Source organism: Anas acuta, chromosome 1 (genome assembly GCF_963932015.1).
Source record: "Anas acuta chromosome 1, bAnaAcu1.1, whole genome shotgun sequence".
NCBI lineage: Eukaryota > Metazoa > Chordata > Aves > Anseriformes > Anatidae > Anas > Anas acuta.
In genome coordinates, this window is record NC_088979.1 from 197353038 (window position 1) to 197378482 (window position 25445).

Here is a 25445-nt window from a genome sequence, read left to right on the forward strand (position 1 = left end):
CAGCCAAGCGCTGCTCAGTGCACACTTCTTCTGATGAGCAGACTTACCCACAGGGCTAAGGCAGCTATAAATGCAAATTCGTTAGCATTTCCAGCAGCCAGATGGTGCCTGGAGCTCCAAGCTTCCTTCTCATGCAAGACCATGGCTGGGGCTGAGATGTGAGGCAGGGGTGACAGCAGTAGGCACAACTTGGGCTGCAGCACAATTAAATCCTCTTCAAGGGGCAGGACCACGTGTTATCACTGCGGCTGGATCAGTCAAATAAATCAGTAGTGACTCACCAGCCCCCAGAGTGGAGAAAAGGCAGGACAAGGAAGAGATTAGAGTTGTGCTCAAGCACAGTTTCTGAGCTGTCCCTTGCTATTGACTGTGCCTGCAAGATACGATCTAGTCTACAACATTAAGAAATGCATTCGTAGCTGGTTTTCCTGCCCGGGTAACACAGTCAGCCTGTAATCATGCACTCTGTAAGCAATCATAAACTCAACACCCTCCTTTTCACACGGGGAAAATAAATCCAAATACAGGTCTAGCCCATTTGACAAACAGCCCCAAGAAATCACAATCTGATCATTGCATGCAAGCTTACAGCTTTAATCCTGTATATATCATAAACAAAAATTTACATTGGCAGGAACTTGGTGTTAATTATTCCTCTGATAGGAAGGGACACTGCTGTGTGATAACACTTCTTTGGAGGAAGCTGCCATAAAGCAAAACAATGAAACTCTGCTCACAAATAGTTCCCCAGAACTAAGGACCAAGGCTGTGCTCCTGCTGTGTTTCCACTTTAATTCAGTTGTTCACAGACAAAGATTTAAGTTCCTTCTCCTGTGTAATTAGGCCATTGTGGAGACCTAGCTCCACCACTGTGATATCCTGGCTTGCCCCTGCAGTTTGCAAGCAACCTTGGAGCTCGTATAACAGCTACTTTAATTCAGTTACAGCAGAGATTGATTCTACTGATGGCTCTAGATTCACTTCATTTTACTTTAGATAACAGAAAGTTGGGTGTCTGCTTGACGTCCCTCTGTAGTCAATAGAAAAATATGGGCACATTCAGCAGAAAAATCACACCAACCCTACAGGATGGGAAAAATTAGCCTTGAAGGGTGATTGTCACTTTTGGCAATTAGACATTTAGGTCAGCCTAGACACCTAACTTCTGTAGTTAAAAGTGAGATAAGTCCTGTTCATGGTATGAAATGCTGGCTCTGCCCAGTGCTTAGCTACACCCAGGACCTCATGCTTGGTCTGTGCATGGGTCACTAGAGCAAGTTTTCTGTCCGCACTGATTTTCTGCTATACTGAAGAACTAAGAGGGTGCTTCATGTCCTTCTAATGTGGTAGGTACTCAAGAAGCTGGACTTGATTACAGTGATCCCAAGGCAAAATTTCCTCCACTCACCTTTACCGTCTGAAATATCTCCACAGTCTATCGGACCACACAGAGACTCATTCACACAAGCATTTGGCCCTGGGGCACTGGTGTTTTGAGGATGTAACTGTTCTCCTCTCCAGTCATAGTGCTTGAAATACCAGGCTGGTGACACTGCAGCCCAGTAGAATAAAACACTGATGTGTCATGAATCTTTGTGTACGTGGCAGGTCCTGGGGTAGACATGAGGACTGTTGCTGGAGAACTGCTGAGGAAGTCAGACACAATGCCGTTCACCCACTGCACCTGTTATCATGGGACAAAACCATGCTAGAGAGCATGCTAAACAAACACAAGGCCTGCCATATTTAACAGGACAGAGGCTGCCTGTGAAAGCAGGATATTGCCTAAATAATTTACTTTTATTTCCCATATGTCTGGCTCCTAACGAGGTGCCGCTGGGTCTCCATTTGACTCTACAGGGTAAACACTGAAGGTGAAAAATGGCAAAGTTTGTTAACCAAATTGTGCTTTCAGTAACAGCCACATAAAGCCTCCCAAAACCTTGAGTCAAGCATCATTGCCTATGCCCCATAAAATCCACGCAATTTATTCAAGTGCCACAGTATCTTAAAACATGATACAACTTAGCTCCAGTTCATTTAACTTCTCACATTTTCCAACTTCTCTCTGCAATCCTGAGTGGGAGCAGACTTACCTTCCTCCCTCCCCCCTCAATGAGAACTATGATTCCTGCATAAGCACGCAGAGAGGCTTTGCAGAAATCTTTTCCCTCATTTACTAAAGCAGTTCAGGAGATTAGCAGGTCAGTATCGCAATGGACAGTGCTGCAAAACAGCTTTCTTTTTAAATTTAAAAGCTGGAACTAAAAATTAGATGGCTCTTCAGAGAAGCCAGCAAACATGTAAGCAGTGTTGGCATTAAGTGCAGTTAAAAATACTGCAAAACAAAAGGAGAGAGGAATTGATTCCTTTTCACTTTATGGCTCTTCTTAGCTAAAGTGAATGGGAATCTGACCATCAATTACAGCTATTTCAGTAAGGAGATAGGGCTGAAGGCTGAATTATTTGTGATGCCTGGTCTGTGCACCCCTATAAGAATCCCTCAACAATAACAGGACGTTGCTTTGGTGCAGGATTGAGCAACACCTTTAGACCCCCTGCCTCTTTCCATGCAAAGGCTAACATAGAGCTCACTGGGCTTCCAGCCAAAAGAGAAAGGAGAATTCAGAGTCCTGGTGACTCCTATATTCAGTATCCAAAACCACCGTTAATCGACAGAGTCACCCTGTCTGCTCTTCAGTTGGACGGGGTTCAGGTGTTATTTGAGCAGCTCTAGGGAAAACGGCCATTACCTTACTAACCAGGACACTTGACATTAGTCACAAGGCAAGACAAGCTGCTCATCAGCAGGTCTGCAGGGTGGATGCTTGCCAAGAAAGGTGCAGTGCTAAGAGCTGAATCATTTCTCCACTCCAATTCTACTGAGCAGCCTCCCAGCATCCCTGAAATGCACATCAGGTCACATTCCCTTCATGCAAGCATAAATCCTGCTGTAAAGGAGACTGATTAGGGTCCCTGTTTCTTTCCTTCAAAGAAATGTCTGATTATTTCTTTTTTAAATTGGATGAAATAAGACCAAACAAAAGAACTGTCTTGGGAAATCTTTCTTCTTCTTCATTTGCTTTAAGGAACCACAGTGCTGGGGATAAAAAGGAGCCAACCAGAAACAAGCAGCATTTGATCAGCACTGTTGACTTGCCAGCAGGAGGGAGCCATGGATATAAAAGCCTGGGAAAAAAATCATAAGCCATCCTTTTCCGACGCACATCTCTCAACAGGCACGGCTCTACCCTTGCATGTTTTTTAAACCCAACCAGTCCATATGAGGATTTTCCTTTGAGAAACTTCAGAGAGCAAGAACAAAACCAGAAGGATTTCATATGCTGCAAGAAGCACCACAGGAAATTAACACTTTGAGAGTCAACAGCTGAGGTCTAAATCACCTCTACCCTTGTGTTTGCTGCTGGGAGTCGCCACTTCACAGTATTTCCATTTTCTGGGAGTATACATTCACTGTACACACTGATTCCTCTACTATTAAACATCTATTGTACTTAATCAACCCAGCAGCAGTTATGTTAATGGCACCTTAAGGTTTTGAGCTCCCTGTTGCTTCTTTCTTTAGCTTGGTTATCCAACATATTTCAATTTCCTGACTTTATTTGCTACAATAAAAATATCTCTAAGCAAGCTCTGGATAGTTCCAAACTCAGAGGAAAAGTTCATCTTTTCCCCAAAACAGCTTCTTTTTTTTCATCAAATTGGATTATAAGATTAACATTAGTAACCCACAATGGCAATTACTGAATAGAAACCAGATGTTTTGGCTGTGCCTACCCTGGTAACTAGAAGAAAGCCAGGGATCTGTCCAGTGTCACGGATTGGCTCCCTCTGCTTACGTGAATCTCTTCTCCTGATGGGAGAAGGATGGGTGTAGACTTTTACCTAGTTCCAAACACCCTGATCCTGTAGACCATCCCTGGAAAATATCTGCACCTCTAAAATGGAAGGAAATCTAAACAAACATAAGCTGAGTTTCACAGCATTTTCACCACCAAATAATGAAGTTCCTATCATTTATTTTATTTTTTGTAGGCACTTTCCAAATATCTTCAAATATCACCATAAACCATTTCTGTTGTGTGCCATACTCCTTGACCATAAAACACTAACAGACGAGGGTTTAGTGCTATACTAAGTGGCCGAGTGATTTGCCTTCTCTTTGTAGCAGTAAAAAAAAATAATTTGTCAGAGAAATCTTCTAGTTGGGAACAGCCCAACATTTGAAATAATTGTTTTTTTCATTGAAAGCAAGCCTTATAGCCAACAAATATCCTTCTCCTTGCATCACTGAAGGCAGAAATCACAGTTCCACAACAGAGGACATCAATCCAGTTCTTCTACACCAATATCTCATTTTCTTCTTCTTCCTCCACCAGAAAATAGTCTCCTTGCCATGATCTCAGTGTAAATCCAGACTAGCTCTATCTGACCACAGTTTTATATTCCACGGCCAAAACAAGAGGGGACCACCCTTATGCCTGGTGAGTCCTAAAGGCCCACTGGGGACTGAACACTGAGTCATCCCTGCATTTCACCCAGCTAAAAACTCATCTTTTTCCCTCCCACCTCCTTTTTTTTTTTTTTTTTTTTTTTTTTTGGCAGTTTCATTTTCAGCCGAATCAGCATTTGCTCCGACTCATTGCTGGGGTCACCAGCACCAGCACAGGGGAGCCAGCAGCTCAGCTGCACTCGTCATCTTCAATCACCTTAAATCGGCTGTGAGCCCTTGTCCCAAGCATACAGAGATTACTGTCTGGCACTATTTATAAAACTGAGCATCACAAAGCTTTTGAAACAAGGTCATTATTAGATTTGGTTGATGATTTGTAAATTGAAAGTATTTTCATTTAAAAAATAAATAAAAAAAAAAAAAAGAGGTTGTCAAGAAAAGGGTTTTTGAGCATTCCTCTTCTTTATAGAGATTTTCACTTTCAAAAGACTGAAAACCAAAAAGGTTTTTATTACCAACAATCAAAACCTAAACAGATTTTCAGGCCAAGAATAATATCTAAAATGCTACCAATGGGGAGCGGAAGGGATACTCTTTTCCAGGCAGACAGAAGAGTCAGGAAAGACACAGCTGTGCTGGATGTCAGCACAGCACCTTTGCAGTAGCAGCCCCTGGAAAGACCATGACAACCTCTGGGAGATGTATGGGACCTGTTCCCTGACACCCCTCAAACACTGTTTCTTACCTCAAGCATGAGGGGTTCAAGGCTGCCTTTCTTCTTACTGCTCCTGATCTATTCTCCACTTTATGCTTTTTCTACTTAACTTGGGCTCACTGCTTCCTTCAACAGGTGTTGACAGTGACTTATGCATATGTATAGCAGATGCATGTGTAGCGTTCCCCTGACACAGGGAAAGCCTGCTCCAATTACATCTCCCCATTGTCCACAGAGCGAGCCCTTCAAGTCCTGATGTGATAACCTCCGGCTCTACCCCATGGTTGTTACAGTCGGTGGAAGCCCTGTCAATGGCTTAGATGAGCACAGGGTCAGATATGGAGGTGGGGGCAGGTCCAGTATTTCTGATAATGGAAATCCTTCCAGCAAATCCAGTATTTCTGATCCAGGTCCTCAGCCAGCATAAATCAATGCACAGTATGGCCAAGGCTTTTCCAGCTGATGCCCGGTGGAAAATGTGGCCCAGGTGGGGAGGGCAACTGCCCAAATCGACATACAACCCAAATCTCTGCACACACCCCTCCCAGCACCCAGGAGACCCAACATGACACTGTGCATGGATGTGTCAGGAATACCAGCAGTACTTGCGTCCCCACTCGCTATCTCTAAAGCTACAAAAGTTTGGAGGAACAAAGGGAGAAGAGGGGAGAAGAGGGGAGAAGAGGGGAGAAGAGGGGAGAAGAGGGGAGAAGAGGGGAGAAGAGGGGAGAAGAGGGGAGAAGAGGGGAGAAGAGGGGAGAAGAGGGGAGAAGAGGGGAGAAGAGGGGAGAAGAGGGGAGAAGAGGGGAGAAGAGGGGAGAAGAGGGCAGATAAAATCTCAGGCTTCTTTACAGACGGTAAATACTCATCCTGAATGATCAAGTAGAGTTTGATGGTGGAAGTAGTGCAATCTTTTCTTGGTTTAATGTCTACTAGTCTTTTGAGTTTATTGCCTGTTATTGCATCTTCTATTGCAGCTAATTTTCTTATTTTCTAGTCTTTATGACTACGGCTCACTTTCCATTTTTGAAACTACCATCTCAGGTTTCAAATTCAGACACAACGCTGGTTTCTCCTGTGCTTCCCCCACCTCCCACCTCGGTCTGCCTACGTGCTATGGCGGTGATGCTTTCTGCTGGGGCACCTAGGCCTTGGTATCTGCCTTCTCACCTTTTATGCACCTGTTTCCACTCCATTGACTTTATTGTCAGCAGTTTTATAGCAGTGTTATTGCTTTTCTTTCTTCGTTTTATGACCCTCCATCACAGTGGCAAATGGAAGCTGTCCATTTCTCATCTCAAAGACACAAGGCTGCATAAGAAGAGGTGATAAAATTAATATGAACTATCTAGGAATCTTCCCACGGCTTCTTCTGCTGAATAGGAATTGCTCATAAATTAGGAGTCTAAGACCCTTCAGGGTGTTTAGAAACCAGGGAATACAACACCAGGTCACCCCACCAGCTGGTACAGGTAGCTCCTACTTTGCTGCCAAAATAGCCAATGCAGATGCTTCAGAGAAAGGGACATAATAAGAAGGGACAGTGACAGAACCTACTGGGAAGTAAAACTCCTTCCTAAATGTCTAGTGATGAGCCAATCCCTTCAGAGACTTCAAGGCCAGCAGAGACTAAATCCCAGAAACAAAGACATTCTATTGGCTGTTTACAGCTACATTAAAATAAAAACATATCCTCATATCCTTTTAACAGTAACAACATTTAGCTTTACAAAGGCACAGAGAGCCTTTTTAGTTCTACTTTATCCCGAAGACTTGCATCTCTTTAGCTTTCTCTACCCCTTGCATTAACAAGTGTTTTTTTTTACCCTTCTTTGAGTTACTCTCTTCTTACCTCAGCACCATCTCCCTCTGCTTTGATCACCACACATTTATTAACCAATTATAGCACAAACACAATTATTCACAGTTCCCAAGCGCTAATGATAAGGCACAAGAACACTCTTACATGTTTTCTCTCTCTCTCTCTTTTTTTAAAATCACTCATCCAGCCTATTTCACCATCACCCATAGAATGCTGTCCCTGCGGGGCCCCCCACGATGACCCCAGCCCTCTTCCCCAGCATGTACAGTTCTCTTACAACAGAGCAGTGCCTAAGACACTTGGATTCCTTCTGGCAGATGTTCCTGTTTTTCCTGCCAGCATATCTCTGGTGACAGGTGTGCTGACTTTATCTAGCTCTGTTACACAACATCCTTCCAAGACTGACACATATCTCCTCTCCATCCTTAATATGGAAAGACAGAGTTTCACCTCGCTTCCCAAAGTGCTTATCTTAGTACCTATTATCTTGATTTAACATACTAATATACTTAAAATACCTCATACTTAACTTAGGTACATCCCATTTTTTAACCTTTTCTCATCATGAAAATGGACGTTATTTCAACATCATTAATCCACGGCACCTGACCCAGTTTCTCTCTCCTTTAGATTTCCTTGGCTGTGTCTTGCAAGTGATTTCGTGAAAGGTTTTTCCATTGTCCAAATAAATTATTTCTATTGCTTCTATCTTCTCCAGAAATATCCCAGCAGACTAGTACAAAAATACTCTGTCATATAGAAGGCATTTAGCATTACCTTTTCTACTCATTCATTTTATAATTCTGTACCTGGTTTGCCTACCATTATAGGAGGCAGGTAAACCATCCAATATAGCAGCATCACAGTTAGACATTCATCAAAATTATTATGTGCGTTTGCTCTCACCCTGCACACTGACTGAGAGGCAAAGAGGGTATATGAGAGAAAACATTTTTGCTAGCAGCTCAGATACTTCTTATCTCTCTTTGCAAACAATTTGGCTGAATGGGAAGTAGAAGAGTCATTTTTTTACAAAAACAACAGAGGGAAAGGAATGATTAAATGAAGAAATGATCCATTTAGGCTGAGCATCAGCCAAAATGTCCTAAAAGAAAAATGCATTCAGATTTGGGAAAGCCTCTAAGGGGCAGCCAACGAAGACTCATTCAATTTGAAAGTTTAGAGAGAGCATCAGGAAGGCAGCAGAACACGAGGCATAATAAAAATGCACCCTGCGGTGGCAGGGGGATGGGCACAAGTATCTCATCATTCCCATCATAACAGCTGAACACGTACTCAATGCCAGTGACAAACACAGGTGTCATCAACTCCCCGCGAAGTCAGAATTTATGCAACACGTGAAACGTTTCCATCAGTATCCCATTCATCGCTGGCACAAGCAGAAGAAATTCACTGAGCAGTTATTCTCATCCTAATCAAGTCACCAGCTGGCCAGAAGCATGGGATGCAGCAGTGGGTCAGGCTCCCCAGCTCCTGCACCCCACAGGGACCCCAACCACCCAAGCCCAGTCTGTCTCCAGCTCTTGGGGTCGCACCCAGCCCACCTTCAGATGAGCTGCCAGCACCACAGAGCTCAGGGTACGTACAAATGGGCATCACCACTATGAACACTGGTATACCAGAAGCTTGTGGCTACATCAATGTGCTCCACGAAAACCACCCACGGGAACATCCATTCTCACTGCTCGCACATTTGGTGTGCAGCACAGACGTACCCTTCCCAAATGCAGGGTGCCGAACTACTTCTGGCCCCGACGAAAGAAAGCTATGTCAAAAAGGTTTCTGGAACGTGACACTGCGACATGCTATTATCATTACTATCTGTGTTATCAGAGCACCGTGGAGCCTCAGGCACAGCCGGAGATCCCACTGCTGCAAATGCTGCACCAGCGTGGAAACCTCACAGACTGGCAGACAGGCGTATTTCTCATAGCAGAGAGGAGAAAGAAAAACAAGCTGTCAAAGAAGGGGGTGAAAAAAAAGTGCAGCTAAAGGCAAGATCCCCTATAGATTCACAGTGAACTACCTGCCAGAGCATTAAGCCCTGCGCTTCTCATGCCTTTTGGGTACAAGCCAATAAGACCTTCCCTGAGTCTTCAAAGGGCTGTAATAATGTTACAGGCAGTGCTTTTTCACCGTGAGTCTGCTCAGCCCAGAGTCAATCACAGCAGGAGAAGTTGTGATTTTAAAGGCAATACACCCAGATCGCTCAAACAAGGCCAAGTTACAACAAAAAGTTTTGAGACCGACACATGACAGCCAGGCATTAGCCGTGTTTTACATGAACCACCAGCTCTGTTCTTCCCTTTTGCAAATCAGCTGCTCTGCCAGCCTGGTTCTCTGCAAGCTGTTTTTATTTATTTTATTTTTTTTAAATCAATCCAGACATGTTTGCAATTATATTCCCTGGGATATAAGATTGCATGGGTGCATACACACACAAGTTTACGTACAACTCTTTCACCACATGAGCGAGGGAAGTCTCTGCCTCAGAGGGTACCTAAGTGAAAATTTAAGGCAAAACAATATTGTCCATCCTTCTGAAAAGGAGGGGAAAGCTCTCAGGTCCAGATCCGAAGGTGCACAGAAATTGGGTCCCAGCAGAGAAATTGCAAATCTCAAAATACCAGCTGCACCCCTCGGGTACCCCTGCTGAGACTGAGCTGTCACCTTTAACCATCTGCAGAGGTTCAGTCTCCGAGCGAAGACATTAGGATGAGAGCAGCCCTCACGGGGCCTGTTTTCCTTCACCAGCTGGGAAGGCAGGCAGGTGATATAACGCAGGTGGCTCCGTGACCCCCCTTCTTTCAGGATGGCCAACATTTAGCAGAAACACGCCCCGAACAGCCACCGATTCGGGCATCCCACACTTCCCCGTACTGTGAGACTTCCCACACTAACCTAACCCTGAGCTCTCCCAGTGAGGGTCTGTGGCTTGGAAGGCAAAAAGTAAACATCTGAGAGCCAAAGAGGGAATATTCCCAGAGCTGGGGATGCCTTCTCTCCCCATAGGGAGGACACAGAGGCCCCTCCAGCTGAGGTCTTAGGGCACAATAGCCCCCAAGCACAGATCAGGACCCTCTGCCCACCATTCCATCTATCTAGGGATATACAGATATTTCTTGCTAAACACAGCAGCCCCAGTAGGTTAGGAAGCTCCGTGAGCATCCCCAGAGAGGTATAAGAAGGGGACCAATCACTGCCAACAACCTCACAGGTTTCTGCTTCTCTACAGCCACCGAGCACAGTTCGGGGAGGTGGTACACAGCCCCCACACCCAGATTTAAAGCACGGGAAGGACTCAGTTGCTCTTGAAAAGCAGCAGAGAGGCTTCCCCTGCCCATAGGGATGAGGACGCAAACCCTGGAGCAGATAGGGGAGCCTCAGTCCCCTCCATGGAGGCTCGTTCTGGGCTGGGCACCACAGCCCCACAGCCCCAGCCCCACAGCTGTGTCCCTCCTGGGTCGGGTTTGTACAGCAGGAAAGAAGCAGAAAGTTTCTCTGCCCTTATCACACGCATGGCTCAGCTTAGGACACCCCCGTGTGACACACTGGGGGGGGCTTGGGACAGCTTGACCCCCCCACCCATCCCCTTTTGCACCGATTCGGGGCAGTATTCAGAAAAGCAGCGAGCGCCAATCGAGTCCTTTTGGTTTGGGGTGGGGGCGTTGGGGGGGAGTCTCGGTTATTTCCACGCACGGGAGGGAGCAGCAAGGATTTGGGGGGTCGGACCAAAGGGGCTGCTGCAAAGGGGGAGCCCCAAAGGGGGGGGCTCAGCTGCTCGGAGAGGGGTCCCATCTCCTCTTATCATCCCAAAGGGCAGCCCTGGCGGGGGCACAGCCATCCCCATCCCCACTCCCAGCCCCCGGGTGCCGCCTTATCTCTGGGCAAAACCCTTCGAGGGGGAGGAAAAAAAAAAAAATAATAATAATAATAATCCCAAATCTCACCTCTTGGCAAGGCGGCAGCTGCAGGGCGGCAGCCTGGCAGCCCAGCAGCCAGCAGCACAGCCAGGCGGTGCCCCCGCAGCCCCGCTCCGCTCCGAGCCTCCGCATCCTTCGGCTCCGCATCCTTCGGGGGCTGGAGGGGGGAGGTCACCGTCCCCGCTCCCTGCCGGACACCTCCTGCCTGCCCCTGCCTCCGGGAGGGGCTGGCCCTGACCCTGAGCCCCCCCTGCAGCGGGGCATAACCCCTGGGAAGAGGTGGGGGAAAAAAGGGGGCACGGCGCTTGGCACGGGTGGCAGCGGCCCCGCCGGCCGCCGGCTGCCGGCTGGAGGCACCGCCAGAGCCCGGAGGAGGGGCCCAGAGGAGGAGGAGGAGGAGGAGGAGGAGGAGGAGGAGGAGGAGGAAGGCAGGCGAGCAGCCAACCAGGCAGTCAGCGCAGGCGCATGCTGCCGAGGTTCAGCCAGCCCAGGAGCTGGGTGTTTGCATCCACCCCCGTTGCACCTTCCCCGGCCCCAAAAGGGTCTGGGGGGGAGCGGCACTGCATGGGGGAAATCCTCCTCGGTCCTGCTCTCGGCTGTTCTGCTCCCACCCCCGTGTGCCGAGGGAGAGCTGGCACCCAGCTCCCTGCTCCTTGGGTCCTTGCATTGCTCGGGTACCCCACGGAGGTGGGATCCCCCCAGCTGGGATGCGAGGGGGAGCTGCAGGTGGGATGCAGGGGGAATTCCAGGAAGGATAAAGGGGGATCTCCAGGTAGGATGTAGAGGGGAAGTCCAGGTAGGATAAAGGGGATCTCCATCTGGATGCAGGGGGATCTTCAGGTAGGGTGCAGGGGGGATTTCCAGCTGAGATACGGGGAAGAACTCCAAGTAAGATGCAGGGGAGCTCTCCAGGTAGGATGGAGTGGGGATCTCCAGCTGGATGCACAGCAGATCGCTCCCCTGCCCATCAAAGTGTGACAGTGACCCTTCTCCATGGGATGAGAGAAGAGCAGCTCATTCACAGCCTGAATGCACCCCCAGAATGATGCCCACTTCTCCCTCTCTGGTTGTGTTTCAGCTCTGGACTTTGTCTCCCCTTCCCCAGCAGTGCCCAACCACTCGTTCCTAATGAAGTGCTTTAGTGCTTCAGACACTGCTGCTCACCCTGCCTGGCATCGCTGCTGTGCTCGCACACGTTCCTGCTCCCTCCTGCCCCTTTCCATCTCCTACATAACCAGCAACACCCAGCACAGCCACAGAGCCACCCCGCGTCACCAGCACAGCATGTCCCTGGTCCTATCGATCCACCTTTTCTAACTCCAATACATAATGCCTTTTTTTTTTTTGTTATACTTCTGATTTGTTGAGTGACAATTTTTTTTTTTTTTGGCAATTTTACTGCAATTCCTGTTCACTGTGATCCAGCTTTGACTCAGCCTTTATTCATCTCTGGAAGGGAGATCAGGAGGAGAGGAGCAGAGTCAGATTTTGCCTGCGTTGTGTGACCCCTCTCACCATCCCTGCCTGGTGTCATCGCCGTGACTCCATGCTAACACAAAAACAGTTTCATTAAATCTTTGTGTGTCATCTGAGGACCTTGCTGGAGCAGCCTGGAGGGAGCTCAATGCTGCTCTGCAAACATCGACAAGTTTGAAATTTCCTTTTGTTCTCAGCCTGAGCCTTGCTCTGCTTTTGGCTTTAGCTTCAGGAAGGAAAATGAGTTATCAGCCCTTGGACTGAGGGTCCCCAGCCCTCACCAGGGTGTCAAATAAAGCAGCTTGTGTACATCGTTTCACAAAAATAAATAAATAAATAAAAATAAAAAATGAAGTCAATTTATGTTTTCTACCCAGATGAAATGGGGAACAGGAAAAAAGCTGTGGTGATGCTTCATGTTTTGTGCTTCTGGACCTGTGAGCCTTGTGTTGCTCCAGGTTCAGGTAGATCCCAAAGTCTGTCCCAAGGATTCATTGCTCACCTTAACTGCAGGATAAAATCCAAGAGTGAAACGTCTGAGAACTGTAATTTCAGCAGCTTTCAGCAGTTCTTTTAACATTTGCTAAAACAAAGCACACAAAGCCGCAGGCGCTCCTAGACATGCAGCAGGGGAGTCACATGGAAATATACAGAAGAAAATGATGTTGGTTGGACTCAGCACATCTTTAGTACAAGAAAAAAGAAAAAAAAAATAATTTCCAGAAAAGTGCTCTTCTTGCTCTGGTTGTGTTAGTGTAGGCTTAGGTTAGATATTAAGAAATTTTTACTTTGAGGGTGGAGAGGCCCTGTCCCAGGCTGCCCAGAGGAGCTGTGGCTGCCCCATCCCTGGCAGTGCCCAAGGCCAGGCTGGATGGGGCTTTGGGCAGCCTGGGCTGCTGGGAGGTGTCCCTGCCCATGGCAGGGGGTGGCACTGGGGGGGCTTTGAGGTCCCTTCCAACCCATTTGAATAGGGTCTATTCAAATAGGCCCTATTTGAATAAGGTCTGAAATGCCTGTGAGGTTAAATTCTGAAAATCTTACCTGAAGGGAGTGTGCCAAAACTCTGCAGTACCCAGTAGACATGAAGCCTACAAATAAATAAATAAATTGGAGAAGGGAACAAAAAAAAAAAAAAAAAAAAAAAAAAAGATACTCCGATAACAATTAATCAGCTTAGATAGACAAATGAGGCAGAGAGAAGCAATGCAGGATTTTGGAAGCAGCATGTAACTATAACAGAAAAAAAAAGTAACATGTATGCAGTAGCAGAGTTAAAGGATTTTTATATCTCCTAAAAGCACACAGCAGTAAGTGACTCTGGCAGCTCTTGGACCTGTATCTGAAATCTTGACCTAATATTTTGATTCAAGTGAGAGGATGCAAAAGCAGTTCAGAAGAATCACGCAATCTGGGTTGCAAACAACTGCCCTGCCCTTCTACCTCTAAGTATAAGAGGAAAAGAAAAAAAAAAAAAAAAAGAAAGAAAAAAAAAAGAAGAAAGCTACATAGTAATAATTTATAGTGCAACCACTGTGAGCTTTGCTTCAAGCTCCATCTCCAGAGCTTCCTGTGCTTTAGTGTGCCTCTCCATGTGTCTGGTGTTAAAGATGCTCTTAAAAGTGCACCTTCGTGCTGCGCTCAGAAAAAAAACTGACAGCTTTTAAGCACTGAGAACCCAGGTTTGTAAATGCTTCTTCCTGCCAGCGGTGCGATGTTGGAGTTAATCATGGACTTTGGTGTTTGCAGAGCTCAGGCCATGGGCTCCCCCAGCAGCCAGCTGGCCGGGGCAGAGGCGCAGCCGTATGTCGCTGCTGTTAATGACACCCAGAGAAAGGGAAATCTTGGGGGCTGCCAGCTCCCGTTGGGCTGACAGCAATTAGTAATTGCACTCGGGATTAGTCAGGCCCGTAGGCTGACATCGCCTTGCATGGGATTACTTGGTAGGGGAAAGGAAACTGTTAACCCTTTTTCACTTTTTTCTGTTTCTGAAAACTCCTTACCTGCCCTTAGGTGGCTTCCCAGAAGATGCAGGACCCCTTCCATGGCTCCTTCCCAAGTCTGATGAGAAATTTCAAACATGTTTTAAACCTTTAAAATCTTCTTTAAATGGTACCCTGAAGTGTCCAGAGCTGCAAGCGATAGCAGCACTTTTCTGACATATTTTAATCAGATATTTGGGAGGAGCTGAATGTCACCCTAGAAATGTCTTTTCTCTCCATTATCTGTCTAGCTAGCTCAGACATGAACACCTACACATCGTCAGATGAATCCCGCCATAGATAATTTCTTTCTGCCTAGGGTGCTCTTTGGATGAGGTTCATGTCCTCCAGCTTTGGGTGTCTGATACTTGCTACGTGTCTGGCTGGATTATACAGCATGCCCCCAGCCCTGCTTGCGTCCAAACCAGAGAGCAACACGGCGAGATGGACCTAGGAGAGCACAGCGTGCTTACTGGGCTACGTGACCTGGGCTGTGCAGGCTTCATCACGTAGCCATAGCGTCCTTATGTAAACCCACACCTGCAAAACCCTGGCAAAAGGCTGGGTTTTGGGCTAAAGATAAGTCAGGATTGGCTTATACTGCCTTCTCATAATTCTCACTCCCGTATGTAACACTCAGCACTTATCCCTACCCCTCCTTTCTTAATATCCCTGTTTCCAAATGCTGTATTTTCACATCTTTTCCCTAGAGATGCTTAGAGCATCTGTCTTTTACTTTTTCAGCACACTTCATCTTCTGGATCCCCTTTAAACCTCTGAGAGCCCTCCAGTTGTTCGTCCTTCCTCATTGCGACTTAAGTTGACTTTTCCTGTAAATCTAACTCACAGGTTGGCATTAGAAGAATTTCTTTAATACATACAATTTAATATTGGGTATGCAAAGGTTAGGCATGAAAGATCCAAAGCACTTGATGCTGTTTGAATCTATGAACCTGGAGAGAGAGGTTAGAGAGCTAAGCTGCCTTGCTTGAAACTGAATCACAAGAAATTCAGCAATACGAGTGGAATTGCTCTGCTTTTGAGATATCAATATGATTTGACAGCTCCTTCTTTGCTTTCCAGACTAAAGGGAAAATATGCATTTTCAGTTTTAAAACATATAGTCCAGGTGATTTTCTTTTTCCCCTGGTGCATGTAGAATAAAAAGCAGCAACCACTGCATTAAAATCAACGAGCGTGTTTGCTTTGAGTACAGAGGAACAGCACCGGTAAATATTGCCAAGATAACTGCTGATAGGCAGCAGGATCAGCTTCCAACCCCGTTTGCTGTTACCATTAGAGTTTCTCAGCCATCCATCCACGGCTGCCTTTTCCCAGCAGAGCTATTTATCTGCTCGCAGGTCACGGGAGTGTTTTGACTAATGATGGCTCCCTTGACTTTGCGTGCAGAGCTGAGCCTCGTTAGGTGACACCTGGGGACCCAGCTCAGCATGGTTATGCCCGGCAAGGACATGCAGCCTGGGGGTTGTGAGCCAGCTGAAAAGTAATGTGGCTCTGTTTATAGAGGTGCAAACTGTTAAAAAGCTAAAATCTATGTGATCTGGCTGTGGTGGCTTGGTGCATGAAGTGTGAATGACAGGGTGAATGACATTGAATAAATAACTTTCTGTGGTAAAAAAGGGTTATTTGGGCTAGTCCTGCAGCCCTTTCTATGGCAATGCTGGGAATATTGAGGCTGATCGTCTTCATTTTAGGGTATCTGCAGGTGCATGTCCTTGGTTCTAGGAAAGAGGTGAAGGCAGAGCAGACTTCACGCAGTGCTGTAACCCTGCCCAAAGGGTCACAGAATCACAGAATCACAGAATTTCTAGGTTGGAAGAGACCTCAAAATCATCGAGTCCAACCTCTAACCTAACACGAACAGTCCCCACTAAACCATATCCCTAAGCTCTACATCTAAACGTCTTTTGAAGACTTCCAGGGATGGTGACTCCACCACCTCCCTGGGCAGCCTGTTCCAATGCCTCACAACCCTTTCGGTAAAGAAGCTCTTCCTAACATCTAACCTAAAATTCCCCTGGCGCAACTTTAGCCCGTTCCCCCTCGTCCTGTCACCAGGCACGTGGGAGAACAGGCCAACCCCCACCTCTCTACAGCCTCCTTTAATGTACTTATACAGAGCAATAAGGTCACCCCTGAGCCTCCTCTTCTCCAGGCTGAACAAGCCCAGCTCCCTCAGCCGCTCCTCGTAGGACTTGTTCTCCAGGCCCCTCACCAGCTTCGTCGCCCTTCTTTGGACCCGCTCAAGCACCTCGATGTCCTTCTTGTAGCGAGGGTCCCCATGCTAACCATCATCTCCAGCCACCATTTGTCCCTCACATCCTCACAGAAGCATCAGGGGCTACCATCCCATGCTGTGGTAGAAAAACTCCATCTCCCATCCACCCCACCAGAGGCACCTCTCATCTCCAGAAAAAAAAATAATAATAATTCAATTAAATTAAATGTCATGAAGCTTTCACATAGTGTGAAAAAGGAAGGAAAAGGGGTTCATATTTTCCATTAACTAGCTTGATCTTGATGAAGGTTTTTGTGATTAAAAAGTGAATTTTCAAGGGCCTTCTCAATGGTCTTTGTGCTCCAGAATCAATGATGACAGTTCCTTGCTCTTCAAAAGCTTCAAAGAAAGCAATGCCCATCATTGGGAGTCATAGTGAGCCAACATTAAAATGCTTTGAAAGTCCCACCTGCTCGATAAACAGGAACTTCTGTAGATATGACATATTTTATTACCGCATTGCCGCTGCGGTTGGCAGCCGAATTAATTGCACTGACACTGCCAGTAGTGTTGACACACACAATGGCAGCAAACAACTGTAACTCGGTATTAACATCGGTATTGATTTTCTGCTCCCGGGAGAGCCTTTGTAAACTTTCAAAGAACAGTTTTTTCCAAATAAAAAGAACCCAACTAAATGTCAAAGATTGTAACAAAGTCATTTCAGTAGAAGGCAGAGATGTGATTTATGATGTGGAGAGCCCAATTCTGATCTCACGTGTGGGTGTGAAATTGTGCTGACCCTACACCAGCACGCTGCCAAACTTGGTCTTTATGGTGACTCCTAAGGGATGTCATGACCGAACAGCCTGATCTACCCCATGATGATGACCTACAAGTTGACCTGAAGTCCCTATTATATTTGGGAGGCTTCAGCTGGAAGGAGCCACACATGCTCCATCATTAACACCTGGCTCCCACTGCTGCAAAGCATCCTTCTGGGGGTAAGGATCCATGGATGCTAAAGCAGAGCATGGTGTTAGGTGTTGTAGCAACTACAGCAGGTAGACCTGAAAATGCACAGCGCTGTTAGCAGCTCTCTCAGGGTCTGGGAGGGTTTTGTCTCCATCAGCAGCAGTGATAAATGCCATCAAACGTGTGCACTAAGGCAAAGCCTTGGTAATGACCTCCTCTTCTGTCTGTCAGTTATTGCAATTAGATGAGCACGTCTGACTGTCACATGCATCGAGCATTGGGGAATTTATTTCATCCTACCACTGCTACAGCCACCGTGCAGGTTTTCTGCAGTTTGTATTAGTCATGGAGCATTTATGCAGTGCATTGGGCCCAGTTATGTTGAATTTCTGAAAACAGTCCCTGCAGCCATTCATTCAGATGCCTGCACGTTCAAAAATAAAGACGCCATCACTGGGCTTCCTGCAGGAGGGAGCAGATGTGTACCTACCACCGCAGCCCTGTCCCCACCTCCAGGAGATGTCTGAGTCAATCCCAGATGCTCTGCACATGGTCTGTTGACAAACTGTCTTGACCAGATGCTCTGAGTCCTACAGCTTAAAGCAGATTGTGACCTCTTTAGGAGTACGAAGCTGTTTCACTCACAGGAAATATGACAGTATTTGAACAGTGAATATACCTTTGACTCCATCTGTTTGCCTTTCCACCTCCCTGAGACAAAAAGTCTCAGCTTGGTTTGCCCCACAAAGCACTGATTGCTCTGTCAGCTCCTTTAAATTTAGTAACACACCACAGTCGTCAAAATACACACATGGAAATTTGCAATTCAAGGGGTGAAGTGATTTTTTGCGCTATAAATAGCCTATATCATTAACATATTAGTTCTAAAATGGCATTAGGCTAAGTAGAATACTTGTAATTTTAATCTCTTAATTGTTCTCTTACAGATTTGCTTTTCTCATTACTATTTTTCTTGGTGTCAGATTTCCCCTTTCTTTAAACTGCTGCTGAACTTATTACCTTCCCCAAAGATATACTTTCCCCAAAGTCTTTCACAATGCACTCTTTGCATACAAATTCACTTGAAACAAAATATTGTGAAGAAACAAAATATTGTGAAAAGTCTGTGTGGCACTCTGGGTCACCTTAAACCCTGATTTCTGGTAGAGATTCAGCTTCATTACCAGCCCCCTGGCTATGACTCAGTCTTTTAGATGCTAGGAAGAGATCGACTTATGCAGAAGGAATTGGACATTTTTCTGCCACCTGATTTTAGTCAAAAAAAGCGCAGTATCTAGCAAGTGAAGCTGAAGTCCATGTCTCCTTGATCCAAGTCCCTACAGGACCACAGATGCTCATGCTGGAGCACTTGGGGGCTTGCACTTGGTACTTGGGTGCTCATTCCTAGACCTGCCCAAGGAGAGACATGAGCAGGTCTCTGACACCAGGAGCTGGGGCCTGCCAGAAGCTCCATGGGCTCAGCCAGGCCTCCAGATCCATGCAGAGGACCAGGCATCTCAGGGAGGAAATGAGGAGCCATTTCTGCTCAGAAAGAGCAGTCAGGCACTGGGACGGGGTGCCCAGGGAGGTGGTGGAGTCACCGTCCCTGGGGGTGTTCGAGGAGAGGTTGGACGTGGTACCTGGGGACATGGTTTGGTGGATGACATTGGTGACAGGGGGGTGGTTGGACCAGATGGTCTTGGAGGGCTTTTCCAACCCTAATGATTCTGGGATTCTATGATTCTAAGTCAGGCAGCTTATGGCCATCCCAACCAGAAAAGAGGTCAGAGTTGTGCCTGTGTTTTACTCTCATTTCATTACTCGATGAGGGCTTGAAAGGTTTTTTTAAATCCCTTGTGAGGCCATGTATTAACTCACCCCTAGATATTACTGAGAATCAGTGAAGGTGAGAGCAAGGGGAATCTCTGGTACCTCCGGCTTTAAAAAATACAAACATTAGCATCATCAGAAACCCACAGACCTGCAAGAGACCAGACTGAGTGAATTTGAAATTAACCTTGCAGAGTGAATAGTGTGTTTGAATTAATCTCTAAAAACGTGCTTTGCCATTGAGGTATGGCAAAATGTCAGCCTGAAGTTAAAAGCTTTGTCAAAGCAATCTCTGTTTTAAGGTTCAGAGTGACCCTTGATATTTATCAAGGTAATGAAAACACTACAAGCATTTTCAAAAGCTGATGGGAGGTTGTGCTCAACTCACACACTGTAACAACGAGGTGTTTTTGCAGCAGCTGGACAATTCACTTCTCTATCCCATCCCAACAGGCAAGGACAAATCCTATAGGCTGCTGGTTCTTATTTCCTAGCAAATTCCTGCTAAACATCAGTGTTAATTAAAAATATACATATATTTTTTATACATATACTTATTTTTATTATTTATTTATTTTTACTTATATTTATATTCAATTAACATATATATACTATATAGCATATACCTATACATATGTTATGCTTTTTTTTTTTTCTTTTTTTTTTTTTTAACAAATGCACAGAAATGCCATCAGCTCGACTTGAGGGACATCTTTGGGTATACGTGCTTTTAACATCAGTTCCATAAAAATTACCCTCTGATTTTCCGACCAAAGTGGCCCGATAAGTAGAGGTGACCCACCTGACCCCCAGATGCTCCAGACGATCCGGCAGGCTAAAGATGTTTTAAGCGCCGAGGATGACAGAGGTGACTCAGCCCTCGTCCTGCTGTGTCACCAAAGATGTCACCTCCACGTCACAGGCACTGAGCTGGCCGGCTGAAGGCACAGGCTGCTGCTGTACAGGGAGCTCATCAGCTCCTGAGGCTGATGACGATGGGTCTTTGCCTTGCTGAGCATGATGCAAGCACAGGAGACAAGAATTTGTGGAGCCAAACCACAAAGTCAGAAATAGCAAATGAGGAAAGGGTGATTTCTTTCCAAATGCAACACTTTCTTATCTAGCCAATGCAGCTGGCTTAGGCTGCCAAGTGCTTTCCCTGTTTTCTCCCTAGGAAATCTCAGGAAAACATTCAACCCCCACTGGAAAGAAAACAAGGAAAACCAACCCCATGGCACTGAGCTTGATAGAAAGACAAGATAAAATATTTTGTTGGCACTTGTGTAAGACAAACTGTGTCAGTCATCCAGCCTCAGTTGCAGCTGGGCTCTTTTAAGCTCTCCTCACTCTCTACATGGATATCTACAGACGAACACCCAGCTTCCCAAAAGGCTGCCCTCTGTTTGTATCCCTTTGCATGTCTCCACCAAACTCGGACACAGGTGAGTGGGATGTCAATAAAGTATCAACCAAAATTCAGGTATCTGGAGGCAACAGAAGCACAACATCCACTCTGAAGTCTGATGCCACAATTTGCAACCCCACAAGCTTGGGGTTTTGTGCTGGACTGTCAGCCCAGATCAGGCCAGCCAGCCAGGACCTTTTCCCCCTGTAATACATTCACCACCTAGTGCTCAGGCATCCCATCCCTACCATAAGGTAGATAACGTAAGGTAGATAAGGTAGATCTAATAACAGATTTCTCATTTTGTGCTTTAGCAAGTAATGCTCATTTCATTCTTACCTTAAATCCTCCTTGATCATTTCAGAGAGATCTGCAAAAATTCTTGGCAGAGCATCACCCAAGGAAGAGCACTATTAAAACAAAACCAGTTTGCTGTGCCAAGCATCCCGAAGCAGAGTCAGGAGTCCCCAAAAGCTGGCAAGGGCAGAGCTGCTGCGAAGCTGGCAGCTGAGTTTATGGAGAAGGGACTCTCATCAGCAAGTGTTAACCAAAGCTGCTGTAATATTCAACAAGGCCTTGGGGGGAGAGATTTTGGGGTCTCCACACGGTTATAACATTGAGTTTATAATAGATATTTACTATTCGAGCTAAGAACATGAGTGTTTTGTACCAGCCACAGCTTTGATTGAACAAGATGGCGGGATGATTGTGACACATCGAGTTATCTAAGGATTTTGATCCATTACACAGATTTGCTAAAAATAGGCGAAAGCTCTCAATGATTTTTAAGGTGGAGCAGCCTGAATATCAAATGTTTCAGAGCCATCTGCTGCACATTTGGATTCATACGGCTTATTTCAGACATCTGCACTGAAAAATGGGATGAATGATGTCCAATAGATACCTATTTGTCTCCACTGGCTAGCAGAGTCTGGCAGCTAGCTGAAATGCAGGACTGTGCTGTAGATGCACGCTTGCTCAGGTGAATCCCAAACTAGTGGTAGCTTCAAAGGCTAACTGAAAATCACTGACATTGCTATTTCCACTTGTTTTACTAGGCACTAACCATACAACCTCCTACAAAGCCTTCAGATGACTGAGCCCATATCTAGACTGCTGTTCTCACCAAGATCATGTCCAAACCCAAGGGTGTTTCTCCAAGTCAGGGTCTGCCAGGCAGTCCAAACTGCAAAAGCTGCCTCTTTCCCCACAATAAAACTGAAGCTTAAATGCTTTATATTTTTTTTAACAGTGCTTTCATTTTTTTGGCCAGAAAACAATCAACTTATTTTGAACAGAAATTCACAACCATCATGTACAATGATATTAAACTAACGTGCCCCGTTGACATGATGCCATTATGCAGCATAACCAAAAGCCAAACCCTTGTTAATCTTAAAAAGACAGGTCTGGGAGTGATCTCCAGAGCACGGGATCTTCATCCACATTCCAGGCACCGACACTCAGCCTCATGCAGTGATCCTGGGAGCTGCTTTTATGAAGATCATTATCTTTGTTAACCTCCATGCAAAATTCATAGAAACAGAGCGTCAAGAGCCAGGATTCACTTTACATCTGACATGGTAATAGTCTGACACTCCTGAAGTCCTTATTATTCCATACAGCAAAAAAGAAAAAGGTTCAGTTTTCATTTAGATTTAGAGCAGGCGAGGCAAATCCTAGCTTACAGAATCACTCTTGCCTGCTCAATTCATAAAATCTCCCCCGGAGCTTCCACTTTTGTCACCCAAAGAATTTCTGTCTTTAATCACACCAGTCTGAGAGTCACCTCGCAGATCTGCAGAGGCATGGAGCTGCCCTGGATTGCCTCGGAGAACAGATTTGGGCAGGGAATTGCATAAATTGCTTTCTCAGTCTGCACTGTAACCCTGGAGCATGTGTTTCTTTGGAAAGTAAAGGAGAGGCAGACCTGCAGACTTACAAAGTTATTGAGTTGCAATTCCACCACAGTGGCAAAGAATACATGGAGCAGAAGCAGAGCCGGTGTGGAGGCTCCTGTGTCGCTCCTGTGTTTTTTTGATATATATTAAAAAAAAAAAAAAATCATGAGAAAAATACAGAAGCATTGATTGTAGGCCTCTTCTCAGCCAGCTGATGTCATCAGCAGAGTTTTTGGGTGAAGCCCCATGGTAATTTTCATAGGAGAATTGAGCTTATACATAATTTTGGGGTTAATTTCAGTTGATTATTGCAATTATAAGAGAGAGGACTTCATCATGACCCTCACATCTGGGATTTGCTTCCTAGATAATTGCTGTCTGTGGTGATGCTTAAGAACAGGCATGATGTCCTGCTCCAATTTTATTGTAAGGGGAACATTGCTGGACCCAAAGACAGAAATTGCATGAAATCTGTTTAAGTGCCAGTGTTTTATTCATGGGGAATCAGGTACTTCCAAGTTCTGTTTTGGAAGGTGCAATAAAGAGTGATACAGAGATGGATGACTTACCACAGTAGGAAGAGTTCTGTTAATCAAGCTAGATTATTTTTTCTTCTTTTTAGGAATTACATAAGAATTCATATGAATAGTATTTCTCCTAGATAAAAACAGAAATGCAAGCACTCTCGGTGCTTTCACACAGTAAAATACCATCTGTTTCCATTTAAGAAATCCATGATAATGGAACCCAAAACACTTTGATCAGATGTTTAATGTGACTTTAAGTGTTTTGAATTAGTATTCCAGATCAGCCTTGCAAAAAGTTGTCATCTCCAGAATTGTTTCTCAGTTCCTACTCATAGCAAATGAGAAAGAAAAATAAATAAATAAATAAAATTTTTTTAAAAAAGCCATTCTCTGAGAGCAATAAAACAGAGACTTCCCCACAAATTTGATGAGCTTGTTACTAGCAGAGAAGAAAACCCTGAAGTGTACTCAGAGTGTACTCAGTCATAAACATCAGATTTGGGTCAGATCCAGTGAAATGGCTTTTACTCTGAGCCATCTACTTAAGGAGCATTTAAGAATCTCTTCTTATAGACTGCAAATGGGAAATTAATATCCCAGCACAGTAAGACTGCAAAATGAATACTCTACAAAATGAAGACCGAGTAGGAAGTTAAAATGACAGAAGAACGACAAAAAAGATTAGGAGCCTCAGATCCAATTTCATGCATTTCAGAAGAAATGGCCATGCCTGACTGCAGAAGCACTGCAGTGGCTCTGCAGGAATCTCTTCAGCCCTCGTAGGATTCAGCCAGGGGAATGGAGAACAAAATCTGGTGTTGGTTGAGGCTGGGTCAGGGTACTAGACATGCTCGGGGTTAACTCTAAAAGCTGAGTAGGGCAGGAAAGTGAGGCAAACCTCCATGAAGGAGATGAATTAGGAGGGGAGCATCTCCAGAAACCAAAAGGCTGAGAGAGCTACAACTAGAAGCCAAGGTAGGTCCAGACCAGTGGTAACACCAGCAGGGCTGAAACCAGCTTGTGGCAAGGGCAAGGAAGAGGAGACACCCTAAAGAAGTTATCGTCCTTAGGTGAAGATTCAGCTGGAATTTGTTTTGGGTGATCTCTACCTTCCTGAGTGTCACCAGCACATGCTGCTGTCCTCGGGCTGATGTTGTGGCCTAACAGTGCCCTTCTAAAATGGGCCTTATCAGGGGTGCCTAAGCTTCTCTTGATCTTTAAGATGGGGAATCTCTATATGGTGTGGTCGGGAATGTGGTCCAGTTTTCTAAAACAAGAGGATTTTCTTGACCTCTCTAGCCCTTTCATAAGAAAAACAGATATTTTCTTGGATTTAGATCTTCTACGGCCAGCTACTTCCTCATGGTCATCTCTGGTGGTCACAGCAAGCTTTGAAGGGTTCTGTGAAACATGTGCCAGAGTGAAAAAACCTTGGGCAAATGACAATGGCTGATGACAGTTCTCACCTTGGATGGTGAGGGGCCAGGAACAGCAGTTTGACACCCTGAGGGAATTGGGGATTCCTGGGGCAGCTGCTGCATTTGTTGCTGTCTTTAGCTTTCTCCTGGTATGCTCACAATATGGACAAATTTGACTTAGGGTCTCCATCATTGCAGAAATGTTTGCTGTTTCCTAGGACACCTAAGGAAGTGAGAGACAAAATCTTGTCAAAATCCATTACTTGTACCCCAAAAACAACAGAACAATGGGTGGAAAAGCTAGCAAAAATTGTAAAATACCAAAAGGTGTTCCAGAGCAAATCATGGTACACATTTCCTTGTCATCTTGTTTATCTCAAAAATAATGGCACAGAACATATGTGCCGTGTTGAAAGTACACATTAAAAATGGCAATTTGTATGTGTTCACATTTCACAGTATATATAAAAACGTATTAAAACTGTAGTGTAACAGAAGCTTGCAAATCTCTGACCATTTCCATAAAAGTAATGAATTCTCCTCTATTATTGTCAAAACCCTTTTTTTTTTTTTCCTTTGGTAAGACCTGTAAATTTTTGTTATATATCTTTATCATCTGAAATTCAAAAGTGCTTCAGGAAACACCTCCTGAATCACCAACATTCTGGGTTCCCAAAACTTTAACGTTCAGTTTTCATATATTTTCCCGTAGTTGCCTGGAAAATATAGAGTTAAAATCA

At 45.3% G+C, this 25445-nt stretch overlaps 1 protein-coding gene across 1 annotated transcript in view; it reads right to left on the bottom strand.

Moving 5' to 3' along the window:
* ELAPOR2 (endosome-lysosome associated apoptosis and autophagy regulator family member 2) overlaps positions 1-11348 on the bottom strand; it is a 100577-nt gene extending 89229 nt beyond the window's left edge. The window contains exon 1 of the mRNA XM_068669972.1: positions 10983-11348. Within this exon, the coding sequence (XP_068526073.1) occupies positions 10983-11102 (120 nt within the window). The 5' untranslated portion in view covers positions 11103-11348. The remainder of the gene's footprint in view (positions 1-10982) is intronic.
* Positions 11349-25445: the final 14097 nt, after the last annotated feature.